The 25,300-nt window shown below is 37.8% G+C and overlaps 4 protein-coding genes across 4 annotated transcripts; 1 reads left to right on the forward strand and 3 right to left on the reverse strand.

The window, feature by feature from the left end:
- Window positions 1-140: 140 nt before the first annotated feature.
- Window positions 141-1,219, reverse strand: LOC125580847 (uncharacterized protein At3g43530-like). The gene is made up of 3 exons (XM_048746097.1): window positions 1,139-1,219; window positions 554-1,049; window positions 141-481 (listed from the first exon to the last, which is right to left on the reverse strand). Exons 1-3 carry the CDS (start codon window positions 1,217-1,219, stop codon window positions 141-143), a joined length of 918 nt encoding a protein of 305 aa, XP_048602054.1.
- Window positions 1,220-2,044, reverse strand: LOC125580848 (uncharacterized protein At3g43530-like). Its single transcript, XM_048746098.1, has one exon. The coding sequence runs from the start codon at window positions 2,042-2,044 to the stop codon at window positions 1,220-1,222; it is 825 nt and encodes a 274-aa protein (XP_048602055.1).
- Window positions 2,045-6,857: 4,813 nt separating this feature from the next.
- On the forward strand, window positions 6,858-9,302 carry LOC106353585 (agamous-like MADS-box protein AGL66). The gene is made up of 8 exons (XM_048745013.1): window positions 6,858-7,865; window positions 8,025-8,072; window positions 8,196-8,217; window positions 8,327-8,388; window positions 8,506-8,554; window positions 8,671-8,732; window positions 8,842-8,941; window positions 9,091-9,302. The coding sequence occupies exons 1-8, from the start codon at window positions 7,681-7,683 to the stop codon at window positions 9,172-9,174; spliced, it is 612 nt and encodes a 203-aa protein (XP_048600970.1). The 5' UTR covers window positions 6,858-7,680; the 3' UTR covers window positions 9,175-9,302.
- Window positions 9,303-9,417: 115 nt separating this feature from the next.
- LOC106426780 (cytochrome P450 81F1-like) lies at window positions 9,418-12,672 on the reverse strand. Its single transcript, XM_048745012.1, has 2 exons — window positions 11,725-12,672; window positions 9,418-10,114 (listed from the first exon to the last, which is right to left on the reverse strand). Exons 1-2 carry the CDS (start codon window positions 12,604-12,606, stop codon window positions 9,497-9,499), a joined length of 1,500 nt encoding a protein of 499 aa, XP_048600969.1. The 5' UTR covers window positions 12,607-12,672; the 3' UTR covers window positions 9,418-9,496.
- Window positions 12,673-25,300: the final 12,628 nt, after the last annotated feature.

The raw sequence follows: 25,300 nt of genomic DNA on the forward strand, positions 1-25,300 counted from the left end.
AAGTCTTAAGTTTTACACATACCAAAGCAACATAAGCAACACAAGTTCAGAAAGACACAAGTTTTAAGTTTGACAAAAGCATCACCAACATCCAAAAGCAGCATAAAAGTTCCAAGTTTCAAATACAAGAAACACACAGATTATTTTGGGACATATGGAGACTGATGTGCACGAGAAGGCTTTGCCAACCTCTTCGGCCTCGTCAAGGGCTCTCCATCCTCGGGTGAATGATCTTCAGCATCTTCATTCACTTTCTCCGCAGCTTTTTCTGCAGCTTCCTTCTCCGCAGCTTCCTTCTCAAGCTTCTCGGCATCTGCTGCCATCAGTTCAAGCTCATTATCACCCTCCTTAGTAGCCTTCTTATCCGCGTCAATCTCTGCCATGTGCTCAGGCTCATTCTCGTCATTCTTCTCCGCAGCTTCCTTCTCGCCTTCCTTCTCGAGCTCTTTCTCGCCTTCTTTCCCAGGCTCTTTCTCGCCATCTATAGAAACATATAAGAATTAATCATCTGTCTTCAAAAACAGAACCAAATAAATAAGATAACAGTTTATACCATTTTCTTTGGCTCCAACGGGGTCAAAACGATCATGAGCAAAAAAGTCATCCATGTTCCCAAATCCGTCCCTTGGATTGCGGTCGTCTTCCATACTCTTAATTCTTGCTTCCAATTGGGCAATTTTGTCATCCCTCACCTTAAGCTCTTCTTTCATTAGCTTGGTCAGCCTTGTTTCCAAACTCTCATATCCTTCCTCTGTTTCCTCGCACACCCTCGGACCCTCAGTTTCTTTGCACACCCTCGGACTCTCAGGTTCTTCACAAATCCTCGCAGGCTCGTGTTCTTTCTTTCGGGTTTTGATATCCATCTTGTACAGATCGTCCCAAAGAATCTTAACTCTGTCCTCGATAACAATCTTGTTCCAACCATCGACAATTGGGTCAGACTTATCCCCATCATCTCCAAGCTCAAAGTCATCCCATAACCCATCATCAAAGATCTCAACCAATAGATCTGCCTCGTTTCCTTTTGGTTCCAAAATATTAGATATTTCCTGAAAAATTAACCAAAATGTCACACATTAAGGTAAAATTATGAAGACTCAAACAAAATAACACAAAAATTACACTTCAACTGTATCACCTTTGTCTCGTCAAGCTTCTCATATATCTCTTCCAATGCATATCCTGACGACTCATTCGCTACAAACCTCGACTTGCACATTCATGGACAGCTATCATCAAATTCTTCAACATTTTCTCTAAAATTTTCCTTCAACACTTGTATACTTTCAAACGCCAATATCTCTAGTGGGTTGATAAACCCAGGAAATGTCCAAGCAGCTTTTGATGGGATCTTTCCTCGAAAATGCTTCACCATATGCATTATCTCCTTTATGGAGTCGTCGAAGGTGAAACGGCCCCAAGGAAACGTGTGGCACACACGAAGATCATTAACCATTTGGAGAAGAAAAGGCTCTATAGGGGTTCCATGTCTTGATCTTCCTCTAATGACTGTGGCCAAGAAGTAAAGTACTGCCTTCTTCAACCGATCATGACTACCATCATATGTCATCTTCTTTAGCTTATTTAGGACATCAGCCGGTGTCACTCTTAGTTCAGGAGGATCCTCACCCTTATTCTTTGGTTTTTTCTGAAAGTACTTCTTTGCAAACCTCAGACTCCCAATGCTCTCATAGTTCTCTGGATATGTGTGGCAGTATAGTCCTGATAGGAGGCCATGTTCTCTGATGGAGTAACGAATGGGAACCCCGTTTACCCCAAACCAAGCCTGTCTCTTCTTGTCGACTTTTATGGTGCGAAGCAACAACATCCATAATCCCATGACCTTTTTTGTTGGGGAGCAATCCATATGGAAAAGATGCTTGAACTGTGGGTGCCCGTGAAACCACTTCTTCTCAGATGCATCAAAATGTTTAATCAACTTGATGAAACGATGTTGATGACACCTTGAGGAGAGCTTACATGGCTTCCCATACTCGGCTGGTTGGAAGTAAAACCTGTGTGGTTTGATTGCTCCTCCAGCCATCTCCTCACCCTTCACAGAGAAAAAATATAACATTAATACAATTGGAAAATTAAAGAGTTGTACGAGTAACACAAGTTATGCATATGCAAATTATACTAGTATTACAAGTTCCAGTTGTACAAATATTGCAAGTTTTATACTTAAATATGTTACAGTTATAAGAGTTATACAAGTTCAATATCTCGTAGTTGTACGAGTAATACAAGTTTTACATATAACAGTTGCACAAGTAATATTTACTTTAGTTTAACAGTTGTACAAGTACTACTAGTTAGATAAATACTAGTTGTACGAGTGATCCAAGTTTTACATATTACAATTGATTTAGAGAAATATGAGTGATACACGATTGATAAGTTCTACTTGGAAGTTAAACTTTAAGTAGTTGTACTAGTTACACAATTTTACATTTCATAGTTGTATTAGTAATGCTAGTTAAACTTATTTCATTACTACTAGTCACACTTCTCTTAAATACAACTAAATCTACTAGAACAACTATATACAATATATATCCTAGTCGTACCATATTACTAAAATTGAATTCAAGTTGATCCGATTTTTACCTCTGTAGCATTATGTTCTTGAGATGTGCGAGTGTCACCATGATTCGATCCAATTTCCTCAGGAATTTCTCCTTCTTCCGAAGAACGTGTCCTCCCCTTAGTGGACGACCCAGAATGAGGTTTAACCGGAGGGTCTTGTTGTGTGCTCGCCCTTGGAGGATCTTGTGACCTCGCCCCCTCTGCTGACCGTGTTGCTTCAATGCCGTTCTGAGTAAGAGAACCGGCCGGAGTAGGAGAAGCGGCTGGAGTAGGGTCTGCCGGAGTAGAAGAGGCGGCCGGATTTCGACGCAGATTTTTAAGGTTAGGGTTCTGATCCTTAGGGTTCCGCCGCGGCCGCTTACTGGGTTGAGATGACGACCCACCGTCGCTTTCTCCGTGTTCTTCTACCGGAGATGGACTATCTCGTTTCTTCTTCGCAGGTTCAGTGTTCTTCTTCGGAGGTGGAGACTTCTTCTTCTTCGCCGGTGGAGATTCATTCTTCTTCTTAGTTTTTTGGTTTTTAGATGCCATTTTCGTGACAGAGAGATGGACAGAACGAGAGAGATATAGTTTGATCGTGAATGTGTTAAGAAAGTGGAAGAATTATGTTTCGATGGAACCTCTTTTGATTTGGGGATTTAGGTTTCCAGTCGGGTCGGATCGGGTTATGTGTCGGGTAGGATAGTAATGGCACGGATCGTAAATAAGTTAGCGTCTTCTGATTTTTTAGTTATTTACTTATGTTTTATATTTAAATTTTAATGTAAAATTAATAAAAATTATGGATAGGTCATTCTAGATTTTTTTGACCCCTTGTGGTCCATCCTAGAATTTGATTCACCTTTCACAGAGAGGATGAGTTGAAGCTTGAGACTTTCTTTTGTTTATAGCCGGATCTTGTATGGTTTTTTGACTCCCGATGTCTCGGGCCTTCGACTCTGGCGGTTCTCCATCTTTTGGTGTAGCCGGCCGGCTTTTAGCTCCGGCGATTCATCTTCTTCTCCGATGATTTCGTCCGGCCTCTTGCTAACCATCGATCTTCTTCGATGTTGTGTAGTTCTGGATTCTGTCCGGATTTTTCTTTTATCTCGTCTTCTTCGCTTCTCTATGCTTCTATTGGGATTCGAATGAATCTCGATCTAATCACTGGATTGTTTCATCCTCCCCTTGGATAGGGCTTTCGCATCTTTAAGCTTATATGTATCTTTAAAGATGTTCATGTTACATGTTCAGGATAATTTGGTGTTCTAAGATCGATTGAATGCAATCGTTTCTTCTCTTTTCTGGAAGCGAAGATCTGTTTCTTTTCTCAATTGCCTTGGGTCTTCTTCGCAACTGGTGCTCTATTGAGCTGTTATCTCTTCACTGTGGATGCTCTGATTTTCCGGTGAATCGGATCTCCGGCGAAGATTCTCTGTCGGCGTTGAGTCGGTGAAAGTTGTATTTTCTAGACACGTGTCTTCTTCCGTTGGTGCACGTATCTCAGCGTTCCTGTTGACTCAGCTTTCCCGATAAGCCATGGGGCTATAAACAAATGGGCCTATTGTTTGGGCCGTCCTCATAGTCCCTTTTGGGCTGTTCTAGTTGCTCTCTTGTTTGAGCTTTTGTTTGCCTAGGGACTTTTGTGGTATATTATGGACTGTTTGTATCTCTTTATTTTACGTTTTGCCTATCTTTGGGCTTCCTTGTAAAATTTGGTTTCATGTTTAATAAATTTCAGATGACAAAAAAAAAAAAAAAAAATGTTGTCCTAATTATGTTGGATTCTGTCAGAATATTTTATTCCCTTTCTCTAACTAGTGCGGGCGCGTCAAAATCTTTCTTGTTGTATTGATCATAATCAAATTAATTTTACTTCTATTACCTCTAGTTGTGCATATTTGGAATCACATAGAGCGAAGATGTATAGGAGATATATCAGCTAGCCATCCATGTCAAGGCGATTCAGTGTCGCTCATTCTTCAAGTAGCGGGAGGTATCACAACTTCCAAAACTATCTATGTTTTGCGAAACAAAGAAGAATGGTTCTATTTTATAGAAACCCTAGTTCAACAATTTAGAAGACAAATAAATATCACATTCTCGATTAACAGGACCGGTTCGATAATTTTATGAATCATAATGCAAAAAAGAATTTTAAACCATTAAATTTAATATTATTTAAAAAGTGTAATAGTACCTGATAAACAATGTCCGATCCTACTAGAGATATCTTGTAAAAAGCATTTAATATTGCTCTTTTAATCGATTAAGAATATGAATGAATTATGTTATGTTGTGTTAAAAAAAAGTTTGTAATAATATTTTTTTTTTAATTATTAGTAGACTCTTATAAAATTTATGTTGAAAAATATGTTTATACAAAAAAAAAATAAACCTTTTTATTATTATTTTGAATAAATATATATATATTTAAAGAAAAAAACAGACTTTTATCTTCTAAAAATGGAAAGACACAAGATTGGATTACGAATGATTGTACCGTTGTACCCATCTAAACCGGCATTGTCGATTAATCTCGTTTGGAGATGGTAACTAAATTCCTTGTAACTTTGCCCATCTTATTCACTATACTAACGGTTCGGACCATTAGCAGTATAACATATCTAAACATTAACATTATCGATGACATATATTTTCTTTTTATTCAACTATGTGAGCAGCAAAAAAAAATATATGCAAAATACAATTATCCACACTTTTGAATCGCAACTAAGGGGACTGGTGATATGTGAGGAGAATCAAAAGATGATTTGTATATATGCTTTATTTTTTCATGTAAGTAACAACTAACAAGGAAGCAGTGTTTTCTCTTCATTTTGGCTTTTCACTGGTGAGAGCAATGACACTGGACACTTTCTATCTAATTTACGTTCTCTATCTGATAACTATTCAGAAGAACCTACGGGGATATGGCATGTGCTTATTATCTATGAATAGTACTTATATAGCTCATTTTACTCGACCGTGTGTGCAATGTAATATATATATGCTATCTTCCAATACTATTTTTGTAACACTCAGACCGCCCATGCTAATGGGCTATCCACGTCTGCTCACTCGGTCCGTGGGTCTCAATATGTCCGACGGGAGGTGCGTTAATCTTTTCAAGACCCAGAAGTCTTGTTTACTGACCCTGCAATCACCATCCGACATTTCCTCGTGTTTTGACATCACTCGCACGGTATCGCGAATCACTTCCAGATAGGTCACACATCATTTCACTACCCAAGCACACTTAACTCTAGAATTCTAAACGGATGTGTGACGAAAAAGATAAGTCAACTTTGGTAACAGAGATAGCCAAATCAATTCTTTTAAGCATTTTCCATATATCATAGTTGGAAATGTTACAATTCACCCCCTCTCAAAGAACGCAACGCTCTCGTTGCGCCCCACGACAGGTTTCAAGACGCCTTTCGGGTCAGAACCGAGATGGCTAACTAGCTCTGATACCACTTGTAACACTCCGACCGTCCACGACTAATGGGCCACCCACACCCGCTCACTCGGCCGTGGGCCCATCCTGTCCGACGGAGGTATGTTAATTTATCCAAGGCCCAAAAGTCTTGTTTACTGACCCTACAATCACCACCTGACATTTCCCTGTGTTTTGGCCTCACTCGCATGGTCTCGCGGATTACTTACCGATATGTCACCCATTCTTTCACTACGTCAGCCCAAACACGCTTAACCTTGGAGTTCTAAACGGATGTGTGACGGAAAAAATAAGTCAACTTTGGTAACATAGTTAGCCAAATCAATTATTTTAAGCATTTCAATATATCACAACTCGAGACGTTACAATTTTATTTTTTTCTCTTTTTCATCTGATATATGTTGCGTTTTATATAAGAACAATTGCAAAAAGATATATAGTTAAATATCAATGATAAATGATGAAAGTCTGTTGATAAGTGGATGAACCACTTTTTCTTTGGCATCTTTCTGGATGAACAAAAGTTTACAGATGATAATTACATTATTTTCATGATATGATAAATCTTTTTAAAAAATCTATTTTATTCTAAGTTTCAAGAATAAAAGTAACTAAATTTTGAAAAGAAATTAAAAAATTATTATCCTATTTTTAGGTTTAATATCAAATTTAGTTTGTTTTCTGAAAATTAAATATAACTTATTTATTTTTCAATTAAAATTAAGTTTATTTCTAAATTTAAAATTTTAATCTATAATTTAGTTACTTTCATGAAGATTAAAATAAAATTAAAACTTTTTAAGATTTGTTTTTGAATTTTGAAGATTTTTTAATTTCTTTTGAAATTTATTAAGATTCTTGATTAGCGTGAATATAGTTTGGTATGAGCATGGTTTTGAAATTTGGTGTATTTAAATGGAATAAAATAATTATTCTGTATATATTAAATTAGGTATTTAAAAAGTTTGGATATTAAAAAAGTTCATAAAAGTTAATTTGGATATTTATATGGAATTTTCTTGCTTATATCATAAGTTACTTGTTTAGTATATAATATATTTTATAATTTATATATAATAAATATACAGCAGATAATTAATAGTGACTATTTATAAATTGATTTTAATCTATCCACAATTACCATATACATTTTAATTTTACAACAATGATAAAATCTGTATTGCCTTTGAACCAATCACCCCTCTATTAATTATGACCAATGGCGGATCTAGGTGGAACAAGAAGGGTGCAGCCGCCCCCAATAAAAATTACAACTAAAATTATATACACCAGAATTTATATATATTTTACAATTTAGTTGGTTAAATTCTTTTATTTGCACCCACTAAACTAAGGTTCAAACAACCCTATATCTTTTTTCACTGTTTTTGCCTCCATTCATTATATTTTCTAGATTCACTGCTTATGACGTGGTGGATAAGAGATGGATTAAAAAAAAAATTTAGTAACCTTATCTAAATTTAATTTATTAAAATTTAATAATATTATTAAATACAAGTTACTGCTAAAATCTACAAGCTTTTGGACATATTAAGCCTTCTCAGAACTATATAAATACTATTATAAACGCAACTGGAAATGAACAAGTGAAGAAAAACATTGTAGAAATAAGGTGAAACCTAAAGAAAAAAATGGGGAGAGTGAAAATACAGATGAGAAAAATAGTGGATAGACAACAAAGAAATATTGCATTTGCGAAAAGAAAAAGCGGGCTTCTGAAAAAAGCTTATGAACTCTTTATTCTCTGTGATGTTCAAATGGTTCTCATTTTTTTCTCACCTTCTGGTAAACTTTTCATGTTTGATACGAAAACAAGGTATTGTTTCCTTGTCAAAACTTTGTTTAAATCTCATTTATAGTCTTGTAATTCTTATATTTACTATTTCATCAAAAGTGGGTTTTTGATATCAAATCATCCCTATTCTTTTAATTTTTCTTCCGAATCAATTTTAATATGTTGTTAAATATATAATAGGATGGAAGAGACTATAAAGAAGTATGTGGATGTGCCCATACGTCCAAGGTAAATTTGTTGTGTTAATGCATCAAGGAACTTACAACAATAGCCAGTTTTATTATGCTAACTTAATAAACATCTATATGTGCATGGCCTATTGGAATTGTAACTGGTCGGTTCAACTAACAGACTCCAAGTCCAAGAGGAAGCGGTAAGTATCCTCATAATAACCAAGCCAATTACATAATTATTTTGGACATTAAAATATCCTTATCATTATATCTAATTTGGATCTTTTTCTTATTGATATGGGGATATAGTTTATACGACGGTGGATAGATATCATGCGTATAGAATCACAATATCCTGAATCGATCGTGAGGTTATAATGAATTCACTTTAAATCGATTCTATTTAAATTATATAATTCTTTGCTTTATACTTCACTTATATTGTAGTATTTTATGACAAGTAAGTATGTTTAATTCTATTTTAATAGGCCCAGAGAAAATTTTGGCGATGGGATTCTTTCTCAAGCTCGATCAAAGGTATGTGGATAGACGTTTTTCTAATTATTTGGAATTACTTTATATATAGGAATCCACTTTATGCATGGTTTTATTTAATTCGTTTATAGTTTAACCATTCAATTCTCTCTAAACAGGAGATCGAAGACGAAATCTTCAAATGCAAAGCCGAAATGGCGAAAGTGGAACAACAGTTAGGGTATTCATCTTATTGTATACATATGATTAGTACATATTTTAAAAACATACCGGTATCGTTCATTTGTATATCTTTAATGCTATTTATTCTATTTTATTTTCAAATTAAGGTACTTTTTAAAACATCCAAATCAGTGGGCAACAAGAGATGACATTGAGTATCAAGAGAAAATACTCGAGGAGACGTTGGATAAAGTTCGATCTCGGAAGGTAAATTGATTATAATACAAAAATGGGTCTTAAACTTAAGTTTTAGTAACATTGTTAAGCCAAAAAAAAAAAAGTTTTGGTATTGCTTTTTTTTTAAATGTGAATACACCATCTATATCTTGACAGTTTTATTCTTCTCTTTATTTCAGAAATGCTTGGAAGCTCAAAATGAAGCCTTTGATGCTTCTAATTGCCTGCTTCAAACTGATGTGGAGATTTCGCCAAGTGGATAAATTTTATTTTATTCATACCATAATGTCGAATAATGTTGAGATCGTCTGTAATATATCAATAAATCTATAACTTATGTATTGTACATTTGTTCAGTTGCAAAAGTACATTCTACCCTAACTATATTATTGAAAATATAATTTTAGTATAATTCGAATCTGTCTTTTATGAAAATTTCCTAATTTCGAATTATGATCAGTACCTTAAAATGACTCGAAACGTTTTTTTTTTTGACAAAGTAGACATTAAAAATCAATCAAAAATAATAATAATCCCTTCCAATAGTCATTTCATTATTATTTTTCTTTTAACATAGACTTCTAACTAGATTAGAAGTTTAGACATAATAGGCCTGGGCCTACACATAGCACGTAAAGGATCCATTTTGCGCATACCCAACCCAGCACTCTCCGACATATCAATCTCTTCGCCTTTCACACTCTCCCAATCAAAACATTGAATTAACGATCCTAGCGCCAACGTCACGATCCTCCTCCCTAGTCCTGCACCGGGACAAATCCTCCGACCGTTTCCAAACGGCATCAGCTTATAAGCATAGTACTCGCTGCCGCATCCGTTGTCAAACCGATCGGGGTTAAACCTCTCCGGTTCGTCCCAGAACTCTGGATCTCTCTGTATAGCCCAAGCGTTAACCAACACTGTCGTGTCGCGTGGCACGTCGTAACCGCCTATCTTCATGTCCTCCGTAGGTCTTCTAGGGATAAGGAATGGCGCCACCGGGAATAACCGGAATGTCTCCGAGACGACGTTTTGGAGGTATGGAAGGACGGCGACGTCTGGTTCGTCGATGAGACGGTCTTTTCCGATCTTCTCATCGATCTCTGATCTTGCCTTCTCCAACACTTCGGGATGTTTCACTAAGCTCGTCATGGCCCATTCTAAGGTTACGGCGGAGGTCTCGGTTCCGGCGAGCATCATCGCCTGCAGCGGCAGAGCCAAAAAAATTTTGTACTGAGGTCAAAAAAAAATCAAAAGCATGCATAATGTTAAACAACCAAAATACTAGTCATGTATTACTCAAAAAAAAACTACAAATGTATTCGACGCTCATTTATAGCTTAAAACATTATTTTTAAGTTTGTTTATTTTTAATGTTTCTATAAACTAACATTAACAATGTTTAAAATTACAAAATATGTTTAGTGATTTACTAAATTTTTGTAATTATAGAAAAATAAGATTAAAACTAATATAAATCTAAAGTTTTAAAAATAAAAAAATATTAGTTGTAATTATATTTTGTCTTTAATGTTTTGTACTTATTTTTGTGGGGTCAAATTTATTTTATAAATGGGGTCAATACAAAAATTATACAAATTTTATATAAAATTTTTTTTTACAAAAAAGAAGTGGGGTCAGCTGACCCCCCACCCACTAAGCTGCCTCCGCCCCTTATCGCCTGTGTGTTATCACAAATTAGCAGTGTTCTTAAATTTTTATAATTACCTTAGAGTTATATCTAAAATAAGAGATATAAGAAACATTTCTTAGTTTTTTTAGTTAAAAGTTAAGATACCGTATCTTATACTCCCTCCGTTTCAATATAGATGATGTTTTAGAAAGATTAATTTGTTTCAATTTACATGAAGTTTTGAGATTTTAAGGTTAACTTTAACTTTATTGGAAACTGTTCAACCAATTAGATTTTACAGTTTTTTTTATAATTGGTTAACAGATTTTAAAATTATATCTTTAAAATAATTTTTTTAGAAAAATGTAGTTTTCTTAATCTTTGTGCACTAAGGCAAAACATCAAGTATTATGAAACAGAGAAAGTATTACGTTAAGAGACTCAACCTATAAAGATGCTCTTATAAACTGTTTTATTTTATCAACCTACCTTATAAACTGTTTCTTTTAAAAATGTTATAATATAAATAGTACATAATTTATTATTTATAAATTCTAATAAATAATATTTTATTTAAAATGTTATAATATAAATAATACATACTCCCTCGGTTTCAAAATATATGATGTTTTTGAAAGTTTTTGATGTTTCAAAATAGATGATGTTTTGAATTTTTATATTAATCTTAGTTTTATTGAAAAGTGTGTGACCGATGATGTTTTATATTTATCTTTAAGGATTGACTGAATTAATTTTGGTTTATATTTTCAATGTTACTTTTTAGGAAAAAGTGTATACCTTAATTCTTGTGCATATACCGAAAACATCAAGTATTTTGAAACAAAGGGAGTAATTTATATTATGTATTGGTTAACATTTATTCCGCATTGGTTAACCAATATGCTTTGTAATGATTACATCAGACATCATTAATAAAGTTTGATTTGTTGACAAAATAAATAAATAATAATACTGTAATACATAATTAATTATTTATAATTTGTAATAAAAAATAAAATATAATTTATTATTTATAAAGGTAGTATAATTTGATTTTATTATTTAGAATTTTATATGTTGTTATAATCTGTAACGTACGTTTTCGAAAACCACAAAAAAGATTTAATTATCTCTCAACTTTAAATGTTTTTAATTAGATCGAAAGTTTGAATTTCTATACCATCATTAGTCCTTTGATGATGACGTCAGTGTAATAATCAGGCTCTTGTTGTTGTAATGAAAGCAAGTGGTTGACCATTGTGTTACCATCTTTGTCTCTCCTACACTCATCGAGCAAACGCTGCAAGATATCGTCCATGGATTTTCCGAGAGCTTTGACTTCCTTCTCGAACTTGTTTCCGAACAGTTTCAGCACCGGCAAGTAATCCGCCGTGTGATTCGCGCCGCTGTACACGGCGATGTCGTAAACTAACTTCTTGAAAAGCTCCGCTTCTTCCTTGTTGTACACGTCATCTCCGTAATACGTCTTCCCCGTGACCATCCTAACGATGTTGTTGAACGTTAGATCCGAGAGAAGCGGCTCCAGCTCCACGTGAGTGAAGCGGCTCGCGTCGTCGGAGTGTGTCGTGGCACGCGAGAGGCGCGTGAGCATGCGGCGGATTTCGTCTTTGCGGATGTGGAGGAAGTTGGTGATGCGGTTGTTGGAGAGGATTTCGTTGGCGCAGATGCGGCGGAGGTTACGCCAGTGGTCGCCGTAAGGAGCGGTGCCGACGGTTGTGTGGTTGTAGGCGACGTATTTGGCCGTGAGCTGGAGCGGGCGGCTCGAGAGGATGAGGTCGTTTTGGCCGGTGAAGGCTTCTTGGGCGAGTGAAGGTGAAGTGATCACCACGACGCGGCGGGAGCCGAAACGGAGGGAGAAGATTGGACCGTATTTGTCGGAGTAGCGTTGGAGGAGACGGTGGATGGGTGGTTTCATGAGGTGGAGATGGCCAACGAAAGGACGTGACGGTGGTCCAGGGGGGAGGTTAAAACGCTCCGTTTTGGAGAAGAGGAACTTGTAAGCCAAGAAGAGGAGGAGAGGGAGGAGGATGAAGTAGAACATTTTTGTTCTCTTTCTTTGGCTAGTTTTCAGAGTGTTTTTGTGTGTTTCTCTATTCTGTGGTGGATTATAGCTTATGGTTTGTTTTGTTTATATAGAGAGAGAAAAAATCAGTGACAACAAAAAAGAGAAATAAAATAAAATTAAGTCATTGTTTAGTGTATTTTTTTCTTAAGATTATTGGCTGAATATACCATATTGGAGCAGAAATTTAGAAACTACTCAAACCCATAAAAAAACCCTCTTCCACCGTACACAATTGTGTACTACTTGACTATTTTACCCCTAGAAGAAAGACACGTAAGGCAGAAAAAAGACTATTATTGGATTTGGTTTGATCTCTCCAAGGACAAGCGTAGGTTACTGTTCTGGGGTAAGTGTGCAGCTAAATAGGTGTCTGTAACTTTCTGTGCACTAGCTAAGAATAGGTGATTCTAAACCACAAATTTTTTTTTATCTCTTTAATAATTAGTTCTTTATCATCTCTTTCCTCCATTTTTGTCGATGTTCATTATCTTTGTCCTTCTCTTCATCTTTTCAAGAACATATTTGTTACTCATTTTCTTCTTTGTGTATTGACAACTTTTTGTAATAATCTCTTTTTTTTTGTAGAGATTTAACGATGAATCTTAGTATGACGTCATAATAAACTCATCAATTTCTTCATGCCCCAGCTATGTTCATGGTGGCGGTTCATTAGCAATGAGATCAAAATAAGTGGAAAGACAACTAATTAGATTGTGAGATTCAACAAAGCACGAGGAATTCTCGTATGTCTTGTGAACCAGTGTATTTAACATGCGATAACAACAAAGTTTACTTATTGGATGTCTACCATAACATATTATCATCTATGTTTAAACTTATAGTTTAACAGTTTTAATAGTTATCATGTGATCTTAGCTGCTAATTGGATCAGTAGTGACTAGAGTCCTTGCGTGTTTGTGTTGATGACATACAATGTTAGATGTAATGAACTTGCAAATGATCTAATTTCATCATATTTATGTTCTTAGTGGTTAACAATTTTCTTAACTATTATTCGAACATTAGTGAAAATGGAGAGGAGGGAAAAGTGTGAGAATTAGTGATTGTAGTTCATAGTGTATTAGTAAATATAATTGTTAGATGTTAACTATTCATATTATATGTTAATAATGCAACATAGATCAAGTTCTTTTGTCAACAAATCGAGTCTTATTAAAAACAATATACAAATATAGAAAATTTCAACGGTTATATACAATTTTAGTTAGTGGTTAAGATAAAAAGTAAAGTATATGTTATATTGATAACATGTAAATGAGACATAATCTTAGCTGTTAATTCGTTAAATAGTTGCTAAATGTTTAGTATATACTGACGAAATTGGAAATGCAAGAAAATTGGTTTAATATTTTCCTTTACTAGGTAAATGTGTGGTTAAATGTATTATTTTTGTGTAATCTCTAATTCTTGTGTTAAAAATACATTACATTGATCGATTTAGACGAACATGAAATAATATCATCTAAAACATTAAATTGGATAACTAAAAAAGTGCCAGTTAACATTAATGGTATTGCGATGCCTCCACGTTAGCCACCATGTTCTAGATTGGCGAAAGCGGAACGATGTGTCTGATATTACCATGCATCTCTATAATATGTGGCGTGGCTCACACATTCCTCTCATATTTGTTGTCTTTTTCGACCACCGCACTGGTCCTCTATACCTGGAAAATTGACAAATGGATAGTGACTGAGAACAAAGTTAGTCATATAGAAGCGAGAGAGTGTGAATCGTCACAAAAGGAAAACAAGGATTTGAACTAACCTGATAGCATATTCGTCCATTCTCGTAGTTCTTTATACGTGCATTCTAACAAAACATTTATTATTGTCTCTAACCTATTTTGTAGTTGTTAACAACTTCTGTATCATTTACAACAATTATTTACGATATTTTACAACCACTAACCATCAGCGGCAACATGTTTTGTAACATCTAATCTAACATGTACCAGCTAATGGCAATATATTTTGTAACAGGTAGCACACCATGTGACAACTAACAACAGCTATCATGTAACACCTTTCTAGCCATTTTATCGATTAACCACAAATTTATTTCGTAGAAACTAACCAAACAAGTATCAGCAAATGGTACCTATTTGTAGCATCAAATCAAACATTAAAATATGTATGAAGGGGTTAACTCATATGATATCCTTCATAAATTACAAACAATGATATGCGACAATAACCACTACAAGATGTCAATGAGGTAGAAATATCTGAGTTATGTTTAACCAACTCGTGTAATAAGGAAACGAGTCACTCAAAAGAGATGGAGACGGAAGAGTTGACCTTTGAATAAGAGTTTATCCAGAGCAGATGCGGTGGATTTGTCAAAAGTTACAGTGGCTTTGCAGTGTAAAAACTCTCAGATTGGCGGTGGAAAGATGGTGTCGGAGACGTTGATGAATGTTGATCTCCATGTATGTAATCGTCGTCACAATTGACAGACATGTTCTTATTTCACGTTCTTGCAAATTGCTAGATAGAAAAAATATAATGTAAATTAGGATAATTGACTAAGTTAATAGATTAAACAAGTGGTCCCACAGTCTAAATTTTCTGACATCATATCTTAGGAGAATATTTGGAGAGAGTCTACAAGATTAGAAGTATAGGGATATTGAGGAAATTTTGAAAAAGTGTATAATGCCACGGGTAGATCTCTAATTATCATCAAAAGCGTGTATATGGCTCCTAAATTCTCTTTTTTCTTTTCGATATTGTTTGCTGTCATTGACACTGTCATAATTACAACGTGCAACGTTAACAACTCTCAATGTGGTTTTTTTTTTCCAATTTAATCCGCAAAGTCCAAAACCGACGGATCAAACTATGAAGTCGCAGTCAACCCGCAATATAAAACATCTGTGTGTAGTGATGATGTGGTGAGTATTAACTATTTAACAGAGATGAAAACTACGTCGTTTTGAATTTTTTTTAAACAAAAAAATTGTATCCAAAAAGATACGAAGCTTAATCCGCGAAGTCCAAAACTCACGGAATCTCCCTAATTCCATAAGTACCAAACCATTTCGGCCGCCTAGCCAACACGTTCATTTATAACACTAGTTAGGCTCTTCTTCCTCACATGGAAATTTGATCCGTTTGATTGTTTCTTCTTCTTAATTTTTATGTTTGATGTGGTTACGGAAAATCTTCAAGGCTACCATCACTATGATTAGCTCGTCTGTAAACAATGGCGAGGAAGAAAAGGTATTCTGGTATTGCCAAAACTCTTTAACGAATTTGAATTCATCTCGTCGTTGTCGTCGGGGTTTGATTTGTCGAGTTCGTTTTAGAGGAAGTGGAAGGTGAGATCTATGTTCACGAAGACTGCGTCAGAGATAATGGCGATAATTGAAGGGATCGGGAAGGAGATGGGTATGAAGGTGTAGAAGATGAAGGATTATAAGGTCGAGTTAAATTAAAAATGAACGTGGCCGAAATGGCTTGGTACTTACGAAATCAGCAAGCGATTCGAGCTTCGATCGGTTTTGGATACAATTTTTTTGTTTAAAAAAAAATCAAAACGACGTAGTTTTCATCTCTGTTAAATAGTTAACACTCGCCACATCATCACTATACAGATGTCTTTTATTACGGGTTGACTGCGACTTCGTGGTTTGACCCGTGGGTTTTGGACTTCGCAAAATTAAATTGCAAAAAAAATCCACATTGATGATTTTTTTTTTACAGAAAACCCTTTCATCAAATGCGCTCTATGGAGTCAAGTCTTAAAGTATGGTATATCAATCTCTCTCATCGTTTCCTCCAACTTCTCAGTACAAACAACTTTCGAGTATAATCTGTGTAATCTGAGCGACGTCGGAGGGCTCCTTTAGCCTCGACGTCGGTCGGATCTCCGGTTCGCTTTTTGCCCTTCTCCGGTTTCGGTGTAATCCGACCGGCTCTGCCTCCAGCGTCGCACCCTACAGATGGTGGTCGTCTGGCTTTTGACTCCGGCGTCCTTGCCTTCTTCTCCGGTGATGGGCGGTCGGCTTACCTCCGCGTCACACTTTCCTTAGGTGAAGACGGCGGCTTTATATATCTAGATTCCGGATGTAATCAATTTTCTCAGGCGTTTCCGTTCGGTGGAAAGCTTTAGTTTTCTTGGGTTATGAAGGGTTGTTGCGGACGAGATCTCGATGATGGTTGAGTGACGCTCTCCGCTGGGTACTCCGATGTATGTGTTGTTTCTTCTGTGTGGGTGAGGCTTGGATGAGATCTCAACATAGGTTGATTGAATCTCTCCGAGGGTTAGTAATCTGGCGAGGATGGTGTACGCCGTGAAGATGTGGTGTCTGTGATCACGAGGTTTGGTCCCGGTGAGGCTGGTGGTTTCCTTGTGTCGGCGACGATTTGTATGTCGGTGAGGATGATGGTGTTGGTCTTCAATCACGTGGTTCTCTTTTAACCTAATTAGAACACGTGGTTGCGTCGTCACTGCTTCCTTCTTTTGTGTAAGGGAGTTTGTTTAATGGGTTGTTGTTGGACCTTCTAATGTTTGCCGTGTTAGGCTTCAATGCCTTTTGTAATGGGCTTACAAAGTTCCTATTATATAATCAATAAAATCTTAGATGGAAAAAAAAAAAAAGTCTTAAAGTATGGTATAAATAATCATCACCCCAAAATAAATAAGTATGGAGTCAAGTCTTTAATAAGATAGATGTTAAAAATATTCGTCCAACAATAAAAAGTGTTGAGCAGGTTCTAGTAGTCGACGATGACTATGGATATACGTCATTATGTGACAGCGGTATAAAATATGTTAAAAAGGGCAAATATGACACGAGTATTTGATGATTAATACTCTTATTTATGTTTCTTCTTCTTTAGTATATAGTATATACATGGAATATAATAACTGAATTTGGCATGTTTCTGTGCTGTCAAGGTCATAGTTATATAACGTGCCAACGTCAATGAGTGAAGTGAAAAAATATTTTAGGTTCGTCGAATGCATGTCGTGCACATTAGGCTAGTGCAGATCAGCACATGTATATTCTGAGAAACAAGACAGAAATTATGATCTATATATTTTTTATTCTCCTTTGTAAGTTATATTTAGAACTGCTAATTAAGCTCAACACTTTTTAACCTTTCACATGGGAAATATCGAACCCATGCAAGCTGGAAACGCTGATTAACTTTGGTCAATGTTGCTATTAATGTGGTAGTTATTTGTTATAATGCCGTTGCTGATTAACTTTTGTCAATGTTGCTATTAACATGGAGATTAGTTTACGATTGTTTTATTCAGTGAAACTGTTTTTTTATATGACAAGATGATCCACTAAACCATTTTCAACTCTTTGCAGGAAAACGAAATCAAGCTTCGGTGAAGAAGACTGCGTACGTTAACTTTTGATCAAGTGTAATTCATTATAAACATATATTCGATAAACTAAATGGAAAATAGTTTATATATAATAGTTCTGTTTAATAAGACGCAGCGCAAGTGACTAGTTGAAATGTAGTTCTTTGTTTGTTTTGTCACAAGTTATAACGTGCCAAACTAACTAAAAGACAAAAGAGGTCATAAATCAGTTCATCAAACGAGGGAATTTACGAATATTTTATCAAAAGTTGATATTAAATCCCAGCAAGCTAACCGGGCCTCGTAGCCTGGTGGTAAAGGAACCTCGGCTGAGGTGCCCGCCACCCGACTTCGAGCCCCGGCCACGGGGGGTATTTACATGGGCTGCCTCCCGCCCTCCAGACCACTTCGCGTAACCAGGGGCCCTTAAGTGGACGCTTAAAAATCCTGTAATGGCTTGGGCTTCGGCCCGGTGGACTAGTCGATCACGCAAAGTGATCCCAGCAAGCTGCAATCTGCAATCTGCAAGCTGCGAGGTTGTTAAAAAATTGATAAACAAAGTACGATTTTGATTCTATCAAATCAGAAGTCGCGAAAACGATACTAAACAACTCGTACATCAGTATATTTTATCAGAAAATCGATGATCCCACTTTCGAGGTGTTGAGAGAGGTATAAAAATAAAAAGTTATACAACTCATACATCAATAGTTAACATTATGATTATATGATAAGATGAGTTTTCACCACATCCTGTAGTATTAGAGACTGGTGACTCTGCTAAAAGAATAAAGAGAGAGAAAAATCCTCCAACCTCTCTATAGAAAAGATTTTTGGAAAACGATCTCTGACCGGCGGTGTGGTTTCTCTGTACCACTGTCGGTCGGGAAAAAGTGTTTTACGGCGATGCTCAATTTTCGATTCTTGCGTTCTCTCCCCGGCATAGACGGCTCCGGCGGCGTTGCGTGTCCGGCGGCTTTGACTCCAGAGACCACACTTTCTTCTTCGGTGATGGTTTGTCGGCACTTAGTTTTTTGTTGGTGGTGGTGGTTTTATTTTTGGGTTTAATCGGTCTTTGCTTGATTCCTTTAATCTGTGGCTCTGGTTTTAATCTCGGATCCGGTGGCTTGGAGGCTGTGGATGAAATCTCGAACAGATCGATGATGCTCTCTGCTTAAGGATTCCAAGCACCGAAGGGTTGTGATGTAGTTTCGAGTTTCCGGTGAGTTTTCCGGCGCCTTTTAGTTTCTCTGGCGTGCTCTCTAGGGTGAGGAAGGTGGAAGGCATGGGTGACGCGTGTACCTCGTTTGGTTGAGGGCTAACCACGTGTCATATTCTTGATAAAAATCTCGACGTATGTTTGTCGAGTGTTGATGTTTGATTACGGTTTAGTGTAACTGGGCTTCGAAGCCCAACTGTTATCTCTTTAACTTTGTCATACAGTTTAAGCTTTGTATCTTTTGTATGTTTTTTGAGTGGGATTTGTTTTTTTTTTTTGTCATTAGAAATTCAAACGAGTTTCATCTCAAGAGTTTATGGCCAAAACAATGCCACACTTAAAACAAATAAAATGGAAACCAATAGGCCCCAAAAGGAAACACCCAAACAGTCGGCAGAGAACAGAACCTCGCCTTGAAACTCAAGCTAACGCAGAAGGCAGCTAAAAAGGCCAAATAGATCAACAAGTAGATGCCTCTCTAATTAGTAAATCAGACAACCAAGGGAGGCCACCCGCAACGACATACGACTGAACCCGATGATCCCTGGTAACACTATCAGCAATAGCAGCGGCTGCCTGGTTGCAGGTGTCAGACACCAGAGATAAACTACTCTTTGGCACCGAGTAGATATTTTTGAAAACATCATAGCACATATAGTAGTAGGATGGGAACTCTACCGGGTTATTAAGAGCATTTGCAGCTTCCTGCGAGGAGAATTCAAAAACTATATCCTTGAGCTTGAGATCCTGGACTGCTGTTGATGCCCAAGACAAGGCCAAAAGGGAAGCATGAGCCTTTGAAACAACTTCACTAAAGGACCTTCTACTATGAAATAAAACCTTGCCCCTTGTGTTCCGAATGATCCAGCTTGCACCGCTAACAGAAGAAGGAGCCGCCCAAGATGACCCGATGTTACATTTCAGGAATGAACCTTGAGGACGTAACCAAGTAATTGTGTCTCCCGGGCCAATGGGTGAAGGCTTTAGGCACTCTGGAAGCAAATCCTGTAAATTCAGCCAAATAGTAGCTTCTTCTCTCGCCTTGGTGATAATCTCAAGCGCTGACGACTGTACTTGTTCAAAACAGAGCTTATTTCTTGCTTTCCAAATGTGCCACAACACCCAGGGAAAAGCCAGACGAACCAAACCACCTATGGTCTGTCTCTGACTGCAAGATATGAGATGATGTATGTTCAAGAACACTGAATTGGACGACCAACCCGCAGGAGGGACGGGAACTTGCGATAATTCCCATACTTCTTTGGCTGCTTGACATTGAAAAAGCATATGACATATAGTCTCTTGACCTTGGTGACATACATGACAAGTGTTATCAACCGGAATGCCTCGAGTCTGAAGCTGAGCTTTCACAGCCAAAGCACCAGAAACCACACGCCAGAGAAAGTGACGAAGTTTAGGTGAGTTTTTGGTCTTCCAGAGTTTGGACCACAGTTGTTTTTCAATAGGAGGAATAGTGACAGGAGCTCCTGACCTGATATTGCTAAGAGATTCCAGAAATTTATAGCCACTCCGAGAGTCATAGCGTCCGTTCTTTGAGAGGCCCCAAATGACAGAATCCCCTCTGGACATAAGGATACTCGTATTTAGAACCAACTCAACATCTTCTTCTGCAATCAATTGATGGACCAACTGCACATTCCAAGAGCTCGTTTGTGGTATCAATAGATCATTCACTGATAACGTGAGATCCACCACTCCATTCTGGCGATAACATGGAGGTCTAGGAACCAAGTCCAACAACCAATTGTCTAGCCACACTTTTCTGTTCCTTCCATCACCAACCCTGTGAAACAAAACCTCCTTTAATAACTCACGTCCATGCATTATACTGCGCCAAGCATACGATGGCCGCACTCCCATGCCAACCTCCAGAAACTCAGACTGCTGGAAATAACGATGCTTCAGAAGACGGGCCAGGAGAGAGTTTGGTGATGACCATATTCTCCAAGCTTGCTTAGCCAAGAGAGATTGATTAAACTTCTCAATGTCTTTGAAACCCATACCACCAAGTTCTTTCTCCGTACAGAGTTTTTTCCAGGCTACCCAAGAGATTTTCTTCTTGTTGTTACCACTGCTCCACCAAAACTCAATCATAGCACTTGTAAGCTTTTCGCAAACATCTTTCGGAAGTTTGAAACATGACATAGCAAAGACTGGGAGAGCCATTGCAACAGATTTCAACATTATCTCCTTCCCACCCTGAGAAAGAGATTTAGAAGACCAACCTTGTAGCCGGCCATGGAGTTTTTCACAAATAAAGCTCAGAAGTTTCCTCTTTGAGCCGCTAAAACATTCCGGCAAACCAAGATAGGACCCCTCGCCTCCTTCTGTATCAATTCCAAGAATCAACTTCACCTCTGTTTTTGTATCTTGCGGCACAAGAGAACCAAAAATTACAGAGGACTTCAACTGGTTAACACGTTGGCCTGACGCATCACCGTATAATTTAATACAATCCAGAATTTCTTTGGCCTCTTCAGCGTTGGCTTTACACAGTAATAAGCTGTCATCAGCGAACAGCAAATGATGAACTGATGGGCACGCTTCAGTAAGCTTGATACCATGGAGACGACCAACGGTTTCAGATGAGTTGAGACAACTAACCAAGGCCTCAGCACAAATAATAAAGAGAAATGGAGACAGAGGATCTCCCTGTCTAATCCCTCTCTCCGGTTTGATGTGTCCGTGTGAATTGCCATTCAGTAACACTGAGAAGGAGACTGAACTTACACATTCCATAATCCACCGGATCCAGATTCGGTCAAATCCCATACGCTCAAGCAGAACCTCAAGAAAGGACCATTCGACCCTATCGTATGCTTTCGACATGTCTATTTTTATTGCCATCCATCCCTCCGCCACCTTAGTGTTTGTACGCAAGCCGTGTATCATCTCATGGGCGATGAGGATATTATCAGAGATAATGCGTCCAGATACAAAGGCTCCTTGAGTTTCTGAGATAATGTCCGGGAGAATCAGTTTCAAGCAATTGCACAATATTTTTGAAATGATTTTGTACTGAACAGAGCACAAGCTGATCGGCCTCATGTCCTGCATACGGCTTGGGTTAGTAATTTTTGGCAAAAGACTGATCTGCGTGTGATTCCAACCCTCTGGCATGATCGACGTCTGAAAAAAATTCTGAATCTCAGCTACGAGACCCGGCCCAACAATGTGCCAAAATCTCTGGTAGAAGATGCCATTCAATCCGTCTTCGCCTGGAGCACTGCTACCTTTAACATCAAAGGCTGCTTTCCTGATCTCTTCGCTGGAAACCTGACGTGTTAGGAGCTGATTCATCTCACCGGTAACTCTGCTTTGAAACCCAAGAAACAAAGATTCAAGATCAACTGGATTTGAACTCGTAAACAGGTCACGAAAGAACTCCACTGCAAGATTTCCTTTGGCCCCTTCAGAGAAATGCTCCTGACCAAGATCATCAAGCAACATTAAGATACGGTTTTGAATTCTTCTTCCTTTAACACAGTTATGGAAGTACTTCGTGTTACGATCCCCCGCCTTAAGCCATTCTTCCCTACACTTCTGTCTCCAAAATAATTCTTCCTCACGTAAGGCCTCAGCAAGCTCCTTCTTTATACGATCCATGGTACCGTAGGAAGGACATAGTTTTGACACCTCTGCTTCCAGAGCACCTCGCAAGCGAGTAATGCGGTCCCTAGAATTCAAATCAGACCTCCTTTTCCACCCCATAATTGAGCTCCGACAACGACGTATGCGATCCATAGTGCTACTGAGATCTCCTGTGCCTCTTTCCCAACTCATACGAACCATGTCCTCAAATCCTTCTCTAGACAACATCCTTTTATCAAAGAAAAACCTTCCCTTCATCGGATTATCCCTTTCCAGCGAGAAACAGACCCTAATAGGGCGATGATCTGAGGCCCAAAGATCCAAATACTCCACGTTAGCACGAGGAAATAATGAAAGCCATTCACTATTCCCAAATCCTCTATCCAGACGACATTGTACCCAGCCTGTTTCACGTCGACCTACCCAAGAGAGACTGTTCCCCGTATGTCTCAACTCTCTTAACTTGCAGTTTTGGACCATACTTCTGAAATTCCAGAAAGAAGATTCCTCTCGCACAGCTCCTCCACTTTTATCCTCATTCGAAAGTAACTCATTAAAATCTCCGACTAAAACCCACGCTTCATCTCTACTTTTGGGATCGAGTGGGATTTGTTCTGTGTTGACTTTGGTCTTTTAATAAAATAAGATGGCAAAAAAAAAAAAGAGCCCGGTGACTCTGGTCCAGGCTAATAAAATTAAGTTATAGTTTACACCACATCTAGTAGTGTCTTATCATTCGTATTTGATTCCCCATCCCTCGGTGGGTTATTCTTTTCAACCTTAAATCGGTGAGTTGACATCACATAAGTACAAAACCTGTGGGCCATCTTCCGAATGCATTGATATGAAATCTGTGGTGGAACATAAAACATCAAATGCATCGTTGTTATAACATCAACCATTTCTTGGTTATCCTTTTCAACCTTGAATCGTGTGACTTCAACTAATCTTTGGGCTCATCCTTGAATAGAGACAAAAGAAGTTGTGGAACTCAAAAAGACAACGTGTGTTTTAGAACATTATTTAACCCCATTGGACCTTTAAGCCATGACTTTACGGAACCTTTGTGTCCATCCTTGACGGTGATGTTAGAGCACCAATATCGGCGTATCTAAACCCAAGTCCCGATCCAATATTAGCCCAAAAGAAAATGAAAAATAAAGTAAAATCGGATAAACGTTTTCAGAATAAGAAGTTTTTAACAAAGTCCTTGGGAGTACGTGGCAGCTCGGGAAAGGCAAACCGAAGGGGAGAGAGAGAGTCTGAGTTTGGTCGGGATTCATTCACTTCGTCTCCTTCTTCTCTCTTTCTCAACAAGGCGATATCGGGAGGAAAGAAAGTCGTCGCAATCCTTTCTGTTTTCTCGTTTAATCGAGTACCAAAACCGACGAATCGAACACCCAGAAGGTTCGTGTTCCTTCCCGTACCTCCCTTTTGTGATTTTCGAATTGTATAGACTATATAATCGATCTGGGTTTGTGTTTATACCGTATTTGGATTTGATTAGTTTATGCATGTTTATTTGTAGGGGAAACTCGAGTTCCGGCGCCGTTTCTCATCATCTCCCTATTCTCTTTCTCTGGACGGCGATTTCGACCACAACCGTCTTGACCCGCTCACTCCACACGGATCTCGCCTCAGTTGTGCTCCGAATCGAAACGAATCGAGGTTTGTCTTTCTCGGTTGATTAGTGTTTATTGATTAGGGTTAATTGATTAGGGTTCTAAACTGAACCAATGGGTTAAGAACTGAAGCTATGTCTGATAATTTACAAGTTTACTATAGTTTCGTTGTTTTCTGTCTTCTGTCTTCTTTATAGTTTCGTTTGTTGTTGTTCTCGTTCAGTTAAGATAAAGCTTAAAGTTGAGCTTTGTTGTTATTACTGTAATAAGTTCTGATTAGACCCTGGTAGTTTGTGGTTAGGTCTTTAAGAAGGTTACTTATTACATCCTCACTTTTCACCTATTAAAACACATCAATCTTTCACTTATTGAAACGCAGCAACCTCTCTTCCTCTCTTCTGTCTCGTATAATCTCAATGGATTCAAGTGATCCATTGAATCCATTTAGTCAGCCTCGTCCTAGTTTCGTCGGCTTTCTTAACAGCCGACCTTTCCTTATGAAAGTTATGGTTCTCCTCATCAGTTTGGAGCATCAGACATCCCAGCTTTTAGTTCACAACCACCACAGGCTCCAGTTGCACCCGAAAACCCACCAGTTGCCTCTAGGGAGCGAAAGAACTGGACTCCAGCCGATGATGAGGTGTTAATAAGTGGGTGGCTAAACACATCCAAGGATGCTGTAGTTGGAGTTGATAAAAAATCAGGGACTTTCTGGAAACGAGTTGGTGAGTTCTATGCGTCAAGTCCCCATGCTAAAGCGAGTGGTGAATCACGAGAGCATCTCCATTGTAAGCAGAGGTGGCACAAAATCAATGACTACACGAACAAATTCTGTGCTGCATACGCGGCAGCTGAGAGACAGATGAGT

The sequence above is a fragment of the Brassica napus genome, chromosome C1, assembly GCF_020379485.1.
Source record: "Brassica napus cultivar Da-Ae chromosome C1, Da-Ae, whole genome shotgun sequence".
In the NCBI taxonomy this organism is placed as follows: domain Eukaryota; kingdom Viridiplantae; phylum Streptophyta; class Magnoliopsida; order Brassicales; family Brassicaceae; genus Brassica; species Brassica napus.